Genomic DNA, 17,991 nt, shown 5'->3' with positions numbered 1-17,991 from the left:
GAATGATTCTGAGTTGAATTATTTTCAACAGAAGTGTGAATTGCAGTGGGCTGTGTTAACAGGTTTTTTTGTCTCCATTTACATCAAAGTGGTATTCCAATTTGTCTTTTTGTACTTGGAGGCAGAGCAGCTTTGTTTTACAGCAAACAAGTATGTTCTAGAACGACGCTTGTCAATTTGAAGTGTTTAAAAGTGCCTTAGATGTGTGCAGTGGTTAGCAATTCTTTGCTCCAGAGTGCTCCGAAATCTACTTTAGGGCTACAAACTGCCTCAAAATTAACTTTGCTGCTCCAAACCTCAGTTCTTCATTGGCACCACTAAATGTACAAACACAACTGTGTGTGTGCATGCGGTAATCGGTGAGGCGATGCTGATTTTTTTCTTTTTTCTAGAAGTCTCAAAAGGTTGCTGCACCTCTGGAGCAGCGTTCAGCTGCACTTCATTACCAAAAGCATGCATTATTTTTAAACCTTCAGTTGTTGCTGTACATATATGGCCATGATCATTTGACATTTGTTTTCGCCTGCGACGACTCTCAAAGGGTTAAAGCTTTTGCAGTGGTTACTGAGCCTAAATAAAGAATAGTTTCATATATTTGCTCAAAAAACGTTGAACTTTTTCTTAGTGCAAATGCAGCCACTGCAAAGAGACTTTCTAACCTCCACAACATTGCATGTAATGTATAAAATTGAGTATAGTTGTAGCTGAACAAAAGCTTGCTTTTCAAACGTCAGCACGTATAGTGCTACAGCTTGGTGCAACTGTAGCATAGTGCTGCAGTTGCTTCTTTCATTTTTTAAGTTGTGGCATGTAGGAAGGTAAAGTCATTACCTGCTGTATGCAGCAAATATCAAAACAATCCGCCAGACTCATTGTGCCTCTACTTTTTTATATGGTTAGCATTTGTATTTGATGGCTGTCTGGCTTGCTCTGACTTTTTAGAAGTGTACGTATTGTTGGTTTGCTGGTTGGCAAACTTCTGACATTGTGTAAGCTGATTGCATGTCCACAGACATGCCTGTAGTATAGGCCGAGCATGCAGACTTATCCGTGCATGCTTGGCATACACTGCAGAGCATGTACTTCATTGTTGAAAGCTGCACAAGAGCTCCATTTCAATAGTGTGTAGGTTGTTCACTGAATGTTCATTTGTAGTGCATTTTTGTATTTCTTCTTGGGCTCTGGGAAGGGGCCATTGTTTTCCAGATATTTGAACTTCAAGCTATTATTTCTCAGTATTGGTATCACTTGCATACATGATGGATGTGCACTTGCATGGAATGCTTGCCATTATTTACCAAGTTGTCTCTTCTTTTGCATGGCATGTTAATGAAGAATGAGCTTGCATGTAGTGTCATATGCTTTATTCACATTTAATGACTGCAGTTGCATAGTTCTGCAGCTGTAAACAAAAGGCATGGAGTATGCCATCTTGATATCTTCATACTAAAGTATTTAGAACAATTTTGTGTGATCATGTAGTAGTTTGCAAAGTGTCTCACCATTGCAGGAGCACCACATGTAAACAGGAAATATGCTTAACATTCATTGTTTAGAAAAGCTGCTAGTTCTATCCTGGTATAAAAAAACCTTGTCCTACTCTCGTGAACATTGTATGATTGCATTGCATAGTACACTATCCTTAAAGGGGCACTGAACCAGTTTTTATCGAAGTGGAGAAAACCATCTAAAGTGAATATAGGCTATTTCAGAAACACTTTACCTCAACAAATACTTCTAATGTGATTCGCAAGGCATGTTAAATGCCTTTCAATGCGTTCAGCAGAAGCAGAGTTATTGGCAATCAAACACTGCCTCCACTGTGCTCCCATTTTTTCTTCAATGCCCTATGAAGGCTATGTCGCAGTGTGGCATGCCGACAACGCTCCGCCTTCCAATTGTCACCATGGTACGCAGTTCAAATTGCATTTTGGATGTTAACGTAGATACCACAACTTCCGCCTTTGGTGCTTATGATGCGATGTGCTAAACATAAGCCAAATGTGGTTGTCCTCAGCAAGCCGCTGTGTGCTTAGCCAGTGGACTCCTGGCGGCACTCCGCGGCAGCCATGGTATCTATGCCATGTAGCCAACTGCAGCTTGATGACGGCTGTCGGCCAATAGCAGCCGTCTAAAGGAATGACAAAGTGTGTACAAAGATGGAAATACAGTAGACTCGCGATAATTCAAACTCTGATAATTCGTACTTTCGGTTAATTCAAACAACAATCAAATTTTTGGTTGGTTCGCCATGTTTTCAATGTATTTTAAGGCCGCTTAATTCAAACACCGCAATTCGGTTAATTAGTACTTTTTGCTTGTCCATACCGGAAAATTATCGGCTATCGTTGCCACCACTGGTGAAAAATCTGACATCTTATATCACCACAACAGCGGAAAATGTTAAAATAAGCGCTCTATGGCCTAAAAAAATAAAAGAAAGCGAACAAGAGCCTAACAAACAAACGTTCGAAACAAAAGCCTCCCGAAGGGCACATTGTTGCTCAACTTTTCGTGGCTTGCTAGCCAGTTCAAAGCAGGAAGTTCGAAATTAAAACACATAACCCTCAAAACTTGTGGAAATGACGACTGTCCACCTGTGTTTGTCAAAACGTTCAAAACTGACGTAAAACCTGACGTATAAACAAAGAGCACAAGAAAAGGAAAAAAAAAAGGTGCGAAAGTGACGCAAGTAGCATCGGCCGATTCCGAATCACGTGACCGCTCGCGCTTTTCTTTCCCTGGTCGGTCGCCCGCGTTGGTAGCATCATGTCTCCGCGGGGGAAGTACCGAACCCTTTCTGTGAAAGAAAAATTGGCAGCCATAGAATAAGTTGAGGCTGGAGCGAAGACTTCTGTGGCATTGAAGTATGGAATCACAAAAAGTACGCTGACAACGATTGTGAAAGCGAAAGACAAGCTGCGAAACAACGCAGGCCATTTCGCTCCTGACAGAAAAAAGCTTAGGGAGGCGGCGCATCCGGAGCTTGAGAAGGCAGTTTTTCTTTGGCTGAAGCGCGCTAGGAGCTGCAGTGTACCGGTAAGTGGACCAATCCTGCGCGAGAAGGCCGAACAACTGTCTTTGCGCTTTGGAATTGAAGACTTCAAGTGTAGCGATGGATGGGTGTCGCGATTCAAGGAGCGACATGGCCTCACTTTCAAAACAGTAAGTGGAGAAGCGGCAGCGGTCGATGAGGCGGTTACTACCGACTGGCAGCAGACGCGTCTTCAGAGCCTACTGCTTGAATACTCCCCGGCTGACATTTATAATGCTGACGAAATGGGACTGTTCTTCAAGTGCCTTCCTCAGCAAACATTGTGTCGCAAGGGGGAACGTTGCACCGGCGGAAAGCTGAGCAAGGAGCGGCTCACAGTCATGGTTTGTGCCAATATGGATGGTAGTCACAAGCCCGAACTTTTCGTTGTTGGCAAATCGAAGCGTCCGAGATGCTTTAAAGGCGTCCGAACTCTTCCCGTTTCTTATGCAGCAAATACACGTGCATGGATGACGCAATCTTTGTTTGAGGATTGGCTGTGGAAACTTGACGTGCGGTTTAAGCGCGATAAAAGAAAAGTGCTGATGATAGTGGATAATTGTCCCGCTCACGGTGACGTGGAGGGGCTGGAGGCAATTCGTCTTGAATTCCTCCCTCCAAACAACAGCTGTCCTCCAGCCTCTGGATCAGGGGGTAATCAAATGTCTGAAGATAAACTACAGAAAGCTACTCCTTAAGAGGATGCTAATATGCATGGATAATTCCATGTCGTACAGCGTAACACTGCTGTCGTCTGTGGGAATGCTAGCTGACGCATGGAGTGCAGTAACATCGGCAACGATACGGAACTGCTTCCAGCATGCCTTCCGCATACCAGGCCACACCAGTGATACCTTGCCTGACTGCGCTCGAAATGAAGGTGAAGACTGCCTCCAAATGGAGAGCGATGAAGCAAGGCTAGTGCTTTCTGCACTCCAAGCACACAACATAGCTGCTGACCTCAGTGAATTTGCGGCTGCCGATGATAATCTCTGCGTGTGCAGGGAAGACACCCTGGACGACTTGGTGGCTGAGGTGCTGCCAGCACAGTACAGCAGCGAAAGTGAAGAGGAATCAGAAGAGCAGTCCTCTGTGACAGCAGCACAGGCCTTCCACTACCTTGCCGAGATCCGCAAATTTCTGACTGTAGAAGAAAATTCTCAAGAACAACTGGCTGCTCTTAATGGAATAGAGAACTTTGTTCTTAATGCACATGTAAAGAAAAAACAATCAACAATTCATGATTTCTTCAAACGGTCTAGTCAGCCATAGATTTCCATTAAACTTTTTCTGGATCCTTCACCTCTGCTCTGTTTTTACTGTGTAATTAAAGGGTGAAATGTTTAAAATATGATTAAGTGGATAATTAATTGTAATGTGCGCTGTAATCTTGCTCAGAGTCATATATGCGAGAACTTCCGATAATTCAAACTTCCTGATAATTCAAACAAAATCCTGGGGTCCCTTCGAGTTTGAATTAACGAGAGTCTACTGTAGTGTGTATAGAAGAGTGCGGACAGAGCCTTCTGTTGAAAAGAAAGCGTTTGAGAGAAAGGTGACCTAGGTATACTTTGTGGCGCAAAATACATTTCTTGAAAAGGTACAGAAGAAAGGAAGACGGTGAAGCAGCCAAACTACCAACTGTTTAATGACAGCCTGAGAAAAGGAAATCTAAGCACCAACTTCTCCAAGAAGTCCTTTTAGAGAAAGGTGGCTTCGCGATCTGCTTGCAAGCTCCACGCACCGTGTATGATAGCAAAACTTGGCTGAGATGTTCATAGCGACGTATGCTACCCGCAAACTATGTTATTTCACGAAGCCCGAGGGGTAGTTCGGGCCCCTTTAACTTGCCTCAACAGCTGCTGACTTGTGAAAAATGTTTAGCACAGTCATGCTGACTCGATAAAAATGCAGATATCTGCTCTTACATGCTTCTCTTTCTTAGTTCAAAAATAAGTAGGGAAGTAGACGTTTGCTGTTCACAACATTCATGCAAATTTTCAAGAGCCATCATTTATTTATCTAAAGCAAGGACATTGGAATCATATCACTAATGTATATATTGGGAGATTACTTATTCTAGCATTTGCAATGCGTAATCCACACTGTATCAAAACAATTTAGCTTAAAACGCACTCTATGTGTAAATTTTAAAAAAATCATTGTTAGCGTGGACAATGTCATGAGAATGTGGCTCAAAATCTTGCAAAAACACCTGAGTTGACGAAGCTGTCTTGGCATAATTCAAAAGTCCAAAGTTTTGCTTAGGTGGTCTGTGGTTTCGTTCCTTGCTTTGGAAAAGTGCAGACATAATAAAAAAAAAAATCTGGAGCCAGCCTTACGAAGTTTGTGGTGCATGCAGCCCTCCTGTTGATGCAGCATTTAAGATATGACGCCTTCTGATTGGCTGTTGCTATAGCAACTGGTGCACAGACGCTGCCTATGGAGTGCTTGCCTGCTAGGTATGCTTCAAAACATTGTTGACCTGCCATTTCTGTGCTTATCGCACGAGATCACACCATGTTCGTAGGCACTGAATCAACACTCACTAGGGTGGGGGGTGGGGGGGGGTAATTAAAGCTTGAAACTGGACATGCCTACAGAAGGCAAAGCGCAGTGCTAGCCTGCTCTGCTTCCTACAGCAACAAAGAGGAGGCAGTTATCGCAAGGTTCACAGGAGCCGGTGATCAGATTGCTCCAGACCGAACAAGTCGTCAACGCGTCATGCACTCGCAAACCGCATCGATAACGAAGCAACAGCAATGCAATTCATTGCCCTTGGACATCAGGTCATCTACAATGCACGGCTACCATCTTAACTTGAAAAACTTAAATAATCTGCCACGCTTGTTCTTGCCTATTTATCCGGCCACAGGTTCATGTTCGTGCATTAAGCCTACATGTCTTAATATCACCATTAGCAGAGCAGTGCACTTGTTCCTCCTACATAAGTGGATAAGAAACATTGTCTGCAGCGTAGTTCGCTTGAAGCTGCCACTCCAATACGAAAATATTTAGGCTGCCTGATAAGTTCTGCTCCTGCAAAAATGGCACACCCTTCCAGAGGGCTTTACATTGGCATACAGTTTGGTGCCCTTGCACTCTCCAGGGCATCTGCAGTGAATGAGAAAAGCTCCTTTCTAAACTGTGCCGAATCCAAATGAAGAGGCAGAAGAGCTTGCTTGCCGACAAGAACACGAAATGTTTTAATCCCGAGATAATTTAGTATTGGTTATCTGAATCCAAAACTTTGTGGCTCATTTTTTCAAAATTGTTTTGTGTATGCACTCCAAATAATCGATTGCGCCATACTGTTGTGCATTCGCTGACACTGTCACTTTGGGGGGCAAGCAAAGCTGTGATGATTCAAGACTGTTCAGGCGTGTAGTGAGCAGTACTTTCTGCTTCCTCTTTAATTCCATGTTTTGCAAGAAAGGGAAAACCAAAGAAGGTTTAGTCGCTGTGTTCTCAGCAATGCATTTGTGCTCACAGCCTTGTGCACTTCTTAGCTGAACATAATAGAAAAAAAGAAGTCAGTATTTGTGCCATTGGCAGTGCTTGGCTATTTGCACTAGATTATAGGCCCATTAGCTTACTCCCAGTATTATATAAAATATTTGCCAAAATAATCTCCAATAGAATAAGGTCAGCACTGGACTTTAGTCAACCAAGAAACAGGCTGGCTTCAGGAAAGGATATTCTACAGTGGATCACATCCATGTCATTAATCGGGTTGCTGAGAAATCCGCAGAGTGCAGTAAGCCTCTCTATATGGCTTTGATAGATTACAAAAAGGCATTTGATTTAGTAGAGATAGCAGTAGTCGTAGAGGCATTACGTAATCAAGGAATACAGACGATTTACGTAAATATCTTGGAAAATATCTACAGAGCTTCCACAGCTACCTTAATTCTACACAAGTAGAAAGATACCTATAAAGAAAGGGGTCAGACAGGGAGACAATCTCTCCAGTGCTATTCACTGCATGCTTGGAAGAAGTATTCAAGCTATTAAACTGGGAAGGCTTAGGAGTAAAGATCGACAGCGAATATCTCAGCAACCTTCGGTTTGCCGATGACAGTGTTCTGTTCAGCAACAATGCAGATGAGTTGCAACAAATGATTTAGGACTTTAACAGAGAGAGTGTGAGAGTGGGGTTGAAGATTAATATGCAGAAGACAAAGATAATGATGAATAGCCGGGCAAGGGAACAAGAGTTCAGGATTGCCAGTCAGCCTCTAGTCTGTGAAGGAGTATGTTTACCTAGGTCAATTAATCACAGGGAACCCTGATCATGAGAAGGAAATTCATAAAAGGATAAAAATTGGCTGGAGTGCATACGGCAGGCACTGCCAGATCCTGACTGGGAGCTTACCACTATGATTGAAAAGATAGGTGTTATATCACTGCATTCTACCGGTACTGACATGTGGGGCAGAGACTTGGAGACTGACAAAAAAAAGCTTGAGACCAATTTAAGGACCTCGCAAAGAGCGATGGAACGTATATTGCCAGGCATGACATTAATGGCTCATTCACACCGGCGGCTTGAGGAGGTCGCGCGACCAAACAGCGACCGAAGGCGACTGATGTTCATGCCGGCAAGCCCGGCTGAGCGCGACCCACAAGTCGCAATCCCGGAGATTATCGTTCTCAGCGAGAACTCTCGGAATATACGCGGAATTTGCCGCGACGCGGGAGGAGGCCGGATGTAGACACATGAAAGATCACTTCCGGTGTGCCGCTGATTGGTTTATCAGTTTTGCGACCATGGTCGCACAACTGAAAAATCGAGCAGCTAGCAACTGGCCCAAAATGGTCGCTTTTCGAGAAAAGCGACCATTTGCGACCAACTTGGTCGCGCGACCACTGTCAGTCGCCGGTGGGAATGAGCCTCAAGACTAACAGAAAGAGAGTGGTTTGGATCAGAGAGCAAACTGGTATAACCGATATTCTAATTGACATTAAGAGAAAAAAATGGAGCTGGGCAGGTCATATAACGCGCAGGTTAGATTACTGTTGGACCATTAGGGTTACAGAATGGGTACAGCGAGAAGGGAAACTCAGTTGAGAACGGCAGAAGACAAGGTGGAGCTATGAAATTAGGAAATTGGCGGGCACTAGTTGGAATCGGTTGGCGCAGGACACGGGTAATTGAGCATTGCAGGGAGAGGCCTTCGTCCTGCACTGGACATAAAACAGGCTGGTGATGATGTGTACAGTGGTGTGTGGAGCACAATCAGTGTTTTTCTGCAGGAAAGTGAAGGTGAGACCCAGCCAGGCCCCGAGAGGGAGCGTGGTGGCCAAACGGGAAGCCAACGTCGGAGACCACCCTTCCGCCCACGACCACGCCGCCGTGGACAGCGTCCAGGGTCCCAGACACAGGATGATGATGGTGCCGGGTCTCCCGGCAGTGGCGGCGGAGGGCAGTCTCGTGAAGACAAGCCCCCAAGGGACAAGTCTCGGGAGGAGCGACCGGCTAAGGACAAGTCACCTCGGAGGGAATCGACTGGAAATGGCCGGCAAGGAAGCAAGGTGCGCATGCCTTTTCTTCATGCACCTTGTTGTGTATCATGTGTTTTGTGTGTTGTGCTTATAGTAGTGCTGGTCACTACAGACAGTAGTGGTGGTGAAAGGAGTGACTATTGGGTCGGGTGGAGCCACTTGGTCTGTTACTATCGGAGCAGTACTTGTTCGGCAAATTGGTAATGCATAGCTATTAGAAGGGTACACATAAGCACACACACACATGGTAGCTGCTCAGCCTGTCTCCTTTGTCTGGGTGTGTGTTAATTTGAGCCCTCCTAATTACTATTGGAGCTTGCTGTGAAAGCCAGGCAGTGAGCTTTACAGTTCTTTTGGCATGGACCCTGCAGGCAGCCAGTGGAGGGAGTGAAGCCACCAGCAACGGTGCAGCAGCCCCTTCAGGGAGCCTTGAGTCGTCATCCTCTTCAGCAGTTGTCGAAGGCACGGTGTCAGCCTGAAGGTTGAAACACCTGGGCAGCAGCAACTCCGTTTTTCTTGAGGTGCACGTTCCCCTCCTTAACCACCACCAACCTGCGATGAGGGGATGCCCCACCGCTCGGAGCGTCGGCAGCACGGAGATGGGAGAGAGAAGGAAAAAAACACGCCTTTCGACCAGAAAACCTCTTTTCACGTTTGAGTGTGTGTGCGTGTGTGTGCTTAGTCGGCTACCAAAGCTTTAACGATGTCATAGCCAAGGGGGGCTGGCGAGAAGAGGGTTCTGCTTTTTACACCCAAGTGTACTTTACCCATGAAGAACTGCCAGGAGGAGAAGAGGGCTGCTGGCTCTGGTTTTGCTGCACTTGTTTTTGTCATCGGTTATTTAAGGTGCTGGAACAAAGTTGTCCAAAGCACTTTCAGTTTGTTTGGCTGCGTTTTTTGTAAAACTCCTTAGTGTATCAGTGTAAAAATGTCAAGACACGCCAGGCTCTCACTAAGTGCATGTCTGGAGCCAAGACAAGGGAGCGGTGGCTTGTTTCATAACAAGCTTTTTTTTTTTTCTTTTTCTTTTTTTTTTTTTTTTTTTTTGTATTTTGTATGCCTGTGAAAGAGTGCATGTTGGAGCAGACAAGCGTGTTTCTTCCCGTGCAGCAGCCCCCAGGCGGCTGGGTCCCCCTTGCTGGCTGTCCTCCCCCACCCCTTTTTCTGCCTGGGACTTGATTTTTTCATCTGTTCTGGCAGTCACCACCACCACCACTTCCTCCACCCCCCTTTTCGGCATTTTATTTCTTGCCGTCGCAACGAGTTGTCCTTTGTCACGATAACATCTGACGACATGCACATGTTTTGTGAACATCTACAAGCAAAAGGAAGCAACAATGAGAACCATCTCGTAGAGAAAAAAGACAACAGCAGGAAGTGTGACACTGAAAGCACTCCCCTCCTTGAAAATGATGCAAAAAAAAGACCAAAATGCAGCCTTTCTGCTGCTGTGAAAAACTAGCAGAAGCACCACGCGTCAGGCCAAAGTTGCAGCGCAAGGGCATAGGAGATGAAGAAAAAAAAACTTGCCAAACATGATTTGCCACCTCACCGGCTCTCTCGTTAACATTTTGTTCTCACAGGGTGGTAAAAGAACCTAGGGCACTTTTACATAAAGCTTTGTGCTGCCTTGTTTTCCTCCCCTACCACTGTATTGTTTGTGCAGTGTAGGCAGATACCATCAATGTTCAGTTTTTGGCATGTCTGCATGCATTTGATGACATCTATTGATTGGAGCTGTTTGCATGCAAACCATTTGTTAACATCTTTTTGATGGCATGCATCAGTTGTGGCTGGTTGCCTTCTTTTGTACTGTGATTTCAGTTGGTACTTTGGCAGGTGGCACTAACTTTGTACAGGTACAAAAAAAAAAGTTTCTAAAAACATGTGCAGTTGCAATAAAAAATTTTCCCTACACTTGTGGATTTTTTTTTTTTTTTTTCGTTGGCGAAAATCTGAGTGCTGACTCAAATTTTACCAGCCTTCAAATTTATGAGCAGTTTGTACAGGAAGTTTTGTACTTACAGCAATTGTGTCATTGAATATGGTCATTTTTTTAATATTGCACCAACAAAAAAGCGAGCGTGAAACATACCAGTTTTATTTTCTTGCATAGCTTCATTCTGCACATTGGTGGCTACCGTGACAAAATTACTTGGAAAATAACTATTGAAGACAGCAGTTTACCAGACTAAAATTACAATTAGTACCGGCCGACAGGAGTCATGGGCGTACGAGAGCAAATAGGCATAAATTTACTGTACGAACTTTCTGCAACTGCGTCCGCGCAACGAACGCGCACTCTATATCAGATGACAAAACTTCACAATGACAGCGAAATTGAAGCCGTCGCATATATCGCAACGCTCCAACGCACAGGGTGCTGTTCCTACGGTGAAGCTGTCAATGGCTAGGATCCGGGGATTCGTGGCGTAACATCGACAGAAAACAATAATGGGCTGATACCGGCGCCAGTAAGGGCAGAGTAATGGCTCTTAACCCCGTAATACGGAGGCTAGAAGCACTCGGCAAGTGAACACTGCATCGTACGTTCTTTGGAATTGCGCATACAACATACATAAAAGCATACGTTTCATAAAGAACAAGCTTGTAAGCATCTCAACCACATCATTGATAAGGTGTTCCTGATAATGCGAAGCATGTAGTCTCGTACGTTTCCCTGTAAATATTCCTGTTGCGGGGCAGCGTGCGACGTGGGAAGCGTCATCCCTAGCCTTTTGTATGGGGCTCTTGCATTGCCCAGGGGGCGCTGCGAAAAAGGTGCTAAAGAGCGCCCTCTGTCCTAAAATGGGTCGTACCAAGCTCGGTCGTCTGCTTCGGAAAGCACGTTTACAATATGGACCCGCCACTTTCGGTTGTGTTGTATCACGGCCTGCAGCGAATATCGGGCGCCGAAGATTTTTTTCAGGGGTGGCACGCTGCGTAAAGGCAAGAAATGATGCAGTGCCGAATACGTGTACGCCGTTCAAGAATTAAGCGGCGAAGTTTTAGCGCAGTGCCAATCACAAGTGAAGCGAGTTGCGTACGAAGTGGAACTTCAGGTAAGGTTTGCACGCTGCTAGATTCAGGCGCACAAACGCGAGGAAATGCTTGCTATAAATGAATCCACAGCAGCGATAAGCAGACATCATGTGTACGGAACTGCTCGAGCACACGACGGTACGCGCCGCGATGTACGAACTGCTCGAGCGCACGATCGTACGCGCCGCGACGGCAGCGGTCTTTCGACATGCCGCTATAAACGGCGGGCCTCCTGCAATCTTTGTTGACTGCATGCCGCTAAACAAGTAGTTATGCCTGCGTTGTAGCAGCTACCATCTGTCCCTTTTGGTAACTGGTAATAACTGATGCAATGCATATGAGCTCGCACGTACGTGCGAATCGCGCTGCAGCGCGAGCTCGTGCGCTGCTCGCTTGATGTAGCTTTTAATGACAGCGCGCGAACATCGATCTGCTGTAATCAATACTACCTTGTTGCGCTGCCTCAACATGCTGGCTTGAGGTCAAGTATGAGCACATTTAACTCTCTAACCTGTGCTGCTCGTAGTGGGGCAGTGAATTGTCACCGAATCAGCCCGGCCATTTGTGGTCATTTGCACACACCTGTCACTTCACCACTTCGCATCGGTCGAATTGTTAATTGTCACTGTGGCCGGGTCTCGAATCGTGCATTACCAGCCATGCCTGCTGCTATGTCGGTCTGCTGTCGGGACTGTAGGTGCAGAAGACCGAAATTTAGAACGCAGATAATCAAGCAAGCTTCAAGACAGGCGAAGCAGTCAGCATGGCGCGAAGTTTCGCTTACTCAGCGCGACGAACTGCAGCTATGCAGCGCGCCCGACGCTCCACTTCGTGAGGCCTTGAAGGAAAACGGTAGAATCTGATGTTGGGATTCAGGCCTTCTGGCTCAGTCACACCGGCGACTTGAGAAGGTCGCGCTACCATTTGCGACTCACGATCAAAAAGCGACCGAAGGCGACTGATGCTCACACCGGCAAGCCCGGCTGAGCGCGACCCGCAAGTCGCAATCCCGGAGATTATCGTTCTCAGCGAGAACTCTCGGAATCTACGCGGAATTTGAACGCGACGCCGGAGGAGGCCGGATGTAGACACACGAAAGATCACTTCCGGTGCGCCGCTGATTGGTTTATCAGTTTTGCGACCACGGTCGCGCGACTGAAAAATCGCGCAGAGAGCGACTGGCCCAAAATGGTCGCTTTTCAAGAAAGGCGACCGTTTGCGACCATTTGCGACTGGTCGCTTTGCGACCAACTTGGTCGCGCGACCACGGTCAGTCGCCGGTGTGAATGAGCCCTTCTTGTTCATGGCAGCCCACGACGCAGAAGTAATGAGGGTGACGCGCCTTTTCGAGGCTGCGCTAGGTCTCTCCGGATCGGCGTCACCGATTCCTTCTGCTCCCAGCATTACGTCCCACGGCACACGGAGAGTCAGTTTTCGTTAAAGTATAGGCTGCGGCGAGCTCGCAGCGTGGTCTGTGAGAAGTGACGAGCCATTTCGCACTTGCAACAGGGAAGAAAAAAGTGCGAATCGACGCAAAACTCAGCCTAGATACATGCTTCGCCACAGCCAGGGCTCAATACGACCCAAGCTGGTACGACCCAGATGTCGTTTCCCGCGCCGCCACCAGGCGCCGCTACTATACCTCAAACTCCAGCGCAAGACGCCCATACCGACAATAACGGGAAGTCAATGCTAGACCTTTGCGAGCAACATAACCTCGTGATTGTGAATACAGGGCCTAAGTGTGAAGGACAGATCACGTGGGAAGTGGGAAACCGGCAATCGACCATTGATTGCTGTCTGATGACAGAAGGAATTAATGATAAATTGAGAGAAATGGTCATCGATGAGGAAGGGTTTAGCAGCATAGGGAGTGACCATAAACGCATCATTTTGAAAATGGGATATGTAGTTGGGAAAGAGAGCAAGGAGCACAAAATGGCCAGTCTAAATTTGAACGCTGAACAAATAGCGAATATAATCACTAGAGTCGAGGAAGAACTTGGCAAATGGCCAAGTAATGAGTGGGAATACGGTGAGCTTCTAAGCCTAATAACGTCAGAAATACGGAAAGAGAAACAACATGTTCATTGGAAAGGAAAAAAGAAACCAATAAGCTGGTGGAACAGGGAGGTACGAGAAGCGATCGCCGAACGGCAGAAAGCATCTCGAGAGCACAGCCAGGCAAAGAAGGCGCATTTGCCGCAGAATGAAGTAACCAGTAAATTGGAAATGTACCGGGAGAAAAAGTCTATGGTTCGAATATTGGTGCAAGCAAAATAAAAAGGTGAAAGTGAACGTTGGTTGTCAGAAATACGTGAGAAAAAGAAGGCCGCACCAAGAATATTTTGGAAGCACAAAATTATTCGGCAGGAAGTCGACAACAATACAAACATGTGCATATTCTAGACGAAGATGAAAACAGACTGGAAGAAGTGGCAATAAATTACATTCGAAAAGTAACAGCTGAATATTTCCAAGACAATGACGAGGTTGTATTTGAAGAAAAAAAGAGCATAAAAGAGACCGAAGTGGAAAAGGAGCTGGTGCTGACAAATTTCAACTGGAAGAAAGCGGAAGAGAAAATTCCTAAGCGCACAGCCACGTGGCTAGACGAGGTTCCCGTTAGGCTGATTAATGAACTAGGACCAAAAAGTAAGGAAGCTCTGGTGAAAGCAGTGAAAAATATTTTAAAAGGTAGACGAATACCAGACAGTTGACAAAGTGGAATGAATTTAATTTATAAAGTTAAGGGGGAGGAACATAGAATTCACTCGTATAGACTGTTGACCATAACATCGGTAATGTACAGGCTAGCAATGCAGGCAATCAAATTAAAAGCTTCAAGCATGGGCAGAGAATAATGACATTTTTGGAGAGCTTCAGAATGGCTTCAGAATAGGTAGGCGTTTGGATGATAACTTGTTTGTTCTTACTCGGTGTATTGAAATATCAAAAGTAGAAAGCAGACCGTTGTATGTGCCCTTTGTAGACATTACAGGGCCCTTTTTAGACATTACAGGAGCCTATGACAACGTAGACCGCAACATTTTGTGGGATATTCTGGAAGGGGAAGGCTTAGGTGATGATTGTCTACAGCTTTTGAGAGAGATTTACCTAGAAAATACCGTTTGCGTTGAATGGGAAGGGATGAGGAGTGAGGAGAAAGTTCATATCAACAAGGGACTGAGGCAGGGGTGCCCTTTATCACCGCTGGTATTTATGATGTACATGGTGAGGATGGAGAGGGCGCTAGAAGGAAGTAATATCGGGTTTAATCTCTCATACAAACAGGCGGGTACAGTAGTAGAGCAGCAGCTTCCAGGTTTATTTTATGCAGACGACATTGTGTTGCTAGCTAACAAACAAAGTGATTTGCAACATCTGGCTGATATCTGTGGACAGGAAGGCAACAATTTAGGTTTTAAATTTAGTTTTAGAAGATCAGCTGTTATTGTATTCAATCAAAACAGTGGACAGACAGTGGAGATACAGGGCCAGGAAATACCTCGGGTAACAGAATATAAATACCAATTCGTATACGGATAAACGAAGGCAATAGACATATGGAAACAGGAAAAAACAATAACAGTGAAGGGGAACAGAAATTCAGCCATAATAAAGCACAGAGCGCTATGGGGATACAATAGGTACGAGGCAGGGGCGTAGCCAAGCAGCAGGCAGGGGGGGCTTATGTGGCTTCAGCCCCCCCCCACCCCGAAATTTTTTCGTGCTGTCCATGCACCGCTGACCAAAGCGACCCTCGGAGCCGCAAATCATTCTGGATTTTGTCTAGAATGTCTTTTTGACGCTCGAAAAGACATTTAACCGCGAAGATTGCGAACTCAGGCTGGATTTCGCGGCAACGCCCATACACCCGGAGTCACATAACGCCAAGCAGTCCCATCCGAGCACAAAGTTTCAAGGGCGTTTTGATGGCGAGCGGGCTCGCCGTGGCATCTCGCTGAGGCCGCGGTATCTATGGAGCGCATGGATATCAATTGAGAAACTTTATGGGTATAAATCTCATAAGCTCTTGATGTGAAAGGTGCATTGACATTTCCAAAGTTGTGCTTCAGATTTTCAATTGCGGAATTTTGTGGGTTTAATGTTGTTATAAACATCTGACGCCAAAGGTCCATTGACTTTTCTAAAGTCTTACATCGGAACATACAACGAGACAAGCCAAATCAACACACTAGCAGACAAGTTGACAAAGCACGCAGCAAGGTCCAATGAGACGAAGCGTTGTGGTGATTCATTTGTGCCGTCATATGACGGCACAAATCTCACATAAAAAAATATCGACATTTTTTTTTAACCTACGCCAGAAAATCCATGTCGAGACACTAAAGCCAGCCAAAGTAACTACGTTCTTATTTATTTTTTCTACTTTGACTTTTATTCGCGAGGACACATTGAGCCTCTTCAATTTTTTTTGTTCTTGCTACCCTACCTGCGGGCTGCCAGAGCCAGCCAGAGCGCATACGTTTTTGTCGTATGGCCCCCACCACCACGCTGCGCACTTCAGTGCGCGTTCGGTTTGCTCTGGCCGAGTGGATTTTCGCCTGGCAGAGTGTTGGACGCTTTCTGGCTAGCAGACGAGAAAAAAAAGCAATGGTCGCTCGCCGCCATCACTGAAGGATTGTACTGCGTTCGCTTGAGCGAAACCTCTTCGGAAAGTCTTGTTTCGCCAGTGTAGGATACTGAGCAGTATGCGTATGGTTCTCAGTGGACCAAGCGTCTCATGTATTCTTCAGTATTCCTTCCGTAGCCCCATTAGGTGCCCAAAGTAGGCATTCGATTCTGGCCAACATACTTTCCTATGCGTTTTTTTTTTCATTTCGGTGCCCCCGCCCCACAGAAGAAAAAAAATACATTGTTGCGGCGCGGCGAATTGTCGCATGATGAAAGTTCGAGTTTCTTACTTCTTTTGCGGAAAGTAATAGGCGACGTGGGACGCTTCAATTGCCAGATACGATTATTATATTATTGCGATAACAATTATATGGACACTCCAGGCGCATTCCTGCCGTCGCCCTCATGTTCCGTATAAAGTCCAAGGGTGATAACATCGTGACCGCGCGCTGCATGCTGTATGTGCGAGTGAAAGCGTAGGGGGGGGGGGGGGGGAGGTGGAATGGGTCAGCCGACGATGGTGACTCAGTCTTGTGTGCGCAAAGGAGAAAAGCGGGGAGCTTGCGCGCCGCGCCTTCCGTCGCGCGCGATACATCGGGGGGAGTGGATGGAATGGGGGCGGAATCTAGGATTCTGTGAATCTATGATTGCGCAACATGTTTATTTGTCTTGTTTGACGCATTATATACAGTTACTTTTTCTTACATACATAGACTCATTGGAGACTTATACGTATACTTAAATATCTTGTTGTGAGGTTTTCTGTATACATGCAGTGAACTTTGTTTCCAGTGACACTTTTTTGTCTTTTATCAAGCCGTATTTTCGCATTTGTATGTAACATTGTATCTTTGCATTTCTAATGTACCAGGGCGAGTCAAATGAAAGTGAGCCTACCCTAACTGCGCAATAATGGTTCGGTTCATTATCTGGGAGGCATGCGCGTAGGAGAGCGGCATGCCTCATTTACAAAAGTGACACGCAGGTGTGAGGATAAACGTTCTTTAATGCTCTCATACACTGGGTTGAATATGGTTGCGTGACATAATGGACACTTCAAAAGTTGAACAGCTGGGTGTCGCGAAGTTTTTGACAGCTGAAGGTGTTTCCAAAAAAGAAATTAATCGCCGTATGGTCCGTGTACGTTGAACGTTGCATTTCATTGGCCACTGTGAAGCGTTGGAGCTAACAGTTCAAAGAAGGACGGGAAAGTTGCAAAGACATTCCAAGACCGGGCCAAAACCATCGTGCAATCACCCCCCACACAATTTCAAAGGTCGATGAGCTGATGAGACAAGAACGGAGGATAAGCATCGATGAACTGGCAGACCGTCTGAACATCAGTCACGGTTCTGCTCCCACCATAATTCATGAGCACCTCGGTTATCAGCTCTTGTGTGCGCAATTGATCCCCAAGATTTTGATCCACCGCGAGAAGACGGAGAAGTTTCGCGCTGCCTTGACTCATCTGATCCGGTATCACGATGAGGATGACGACTTCTTGTTTGCAATTGTGATCGGGGACGAACCATGTTGCCACTACTACGAGCCTGAAACACGACGGCAAAGCTTACAGTGGAAACATTCGAATTTACCACGCCCAATGAGCGCAAAGGCCGTCATTTCCGCCGGAAAAGTGTTGTTGACTTCTTTTTCGTCGTCAAGGGCCATTACTGATAGAATTTGCTAAATCTTGAGAGACTATCAATTGTTTCCGATATTGTGAATCGCCGGAACGGCAGCGTGTCGCAATCAATAACGAACAACGTGGA

At 45.9% G+C, this 17,991-nt stretch overlaps 1 protein-coding gene across 2 annotated transcripts in view; it reads left to right on the top strand.

Moving 5' to 3' along the window:
* LOC126520929 (uncharacterized) overlaps positions 1 to 10,456 on the top strand; it is a 52,037-nt gene extending 41,581 nt beyond the window's left edge. For both annotated transcript variants that reach the window (XM_050169760.3, XM_050169761.3), the window contains 2 exons: positions 8,291 to 8,569; positions 8,911 to 10,456. In XM_050169760.3, the coding sequence (XP_050025717.1) occupies positions 8,291 to 8,569; positions 8,911 to 9,018 (387 nt within the window). In that variant the 3' untranslated portion in view covers positions 9,019 to 10,456. The remainder of the gene's footprint in view (positions 1 to 8,290; positions 8,570 to 8,910) is intronic.
* The last annotated feature ends 7,535 nt before the right edge of the window (positions 10,457 to 17,991 follow it).

The sequence above is a fragment of the Dermacentor andersoni genome, chromosome 3, assembly GCF_023375885.2.
Source record: "Dermacentor andersoni chromosome 3, qqDerAnde1_hic_scaffold, whole genome shotgun sequence".
Classification (NCBI taxonomy): Eukaryota; Metazoa; Arthropoda; class Arachnida; order Ixodida; family Ixodidae; genus Dermacentor; species Dermacentor andersoni.
Note: the sequence above shows the minus strand (reverse complement) of the source record. Positions and strands in the feature narration are given on the sequence as shown.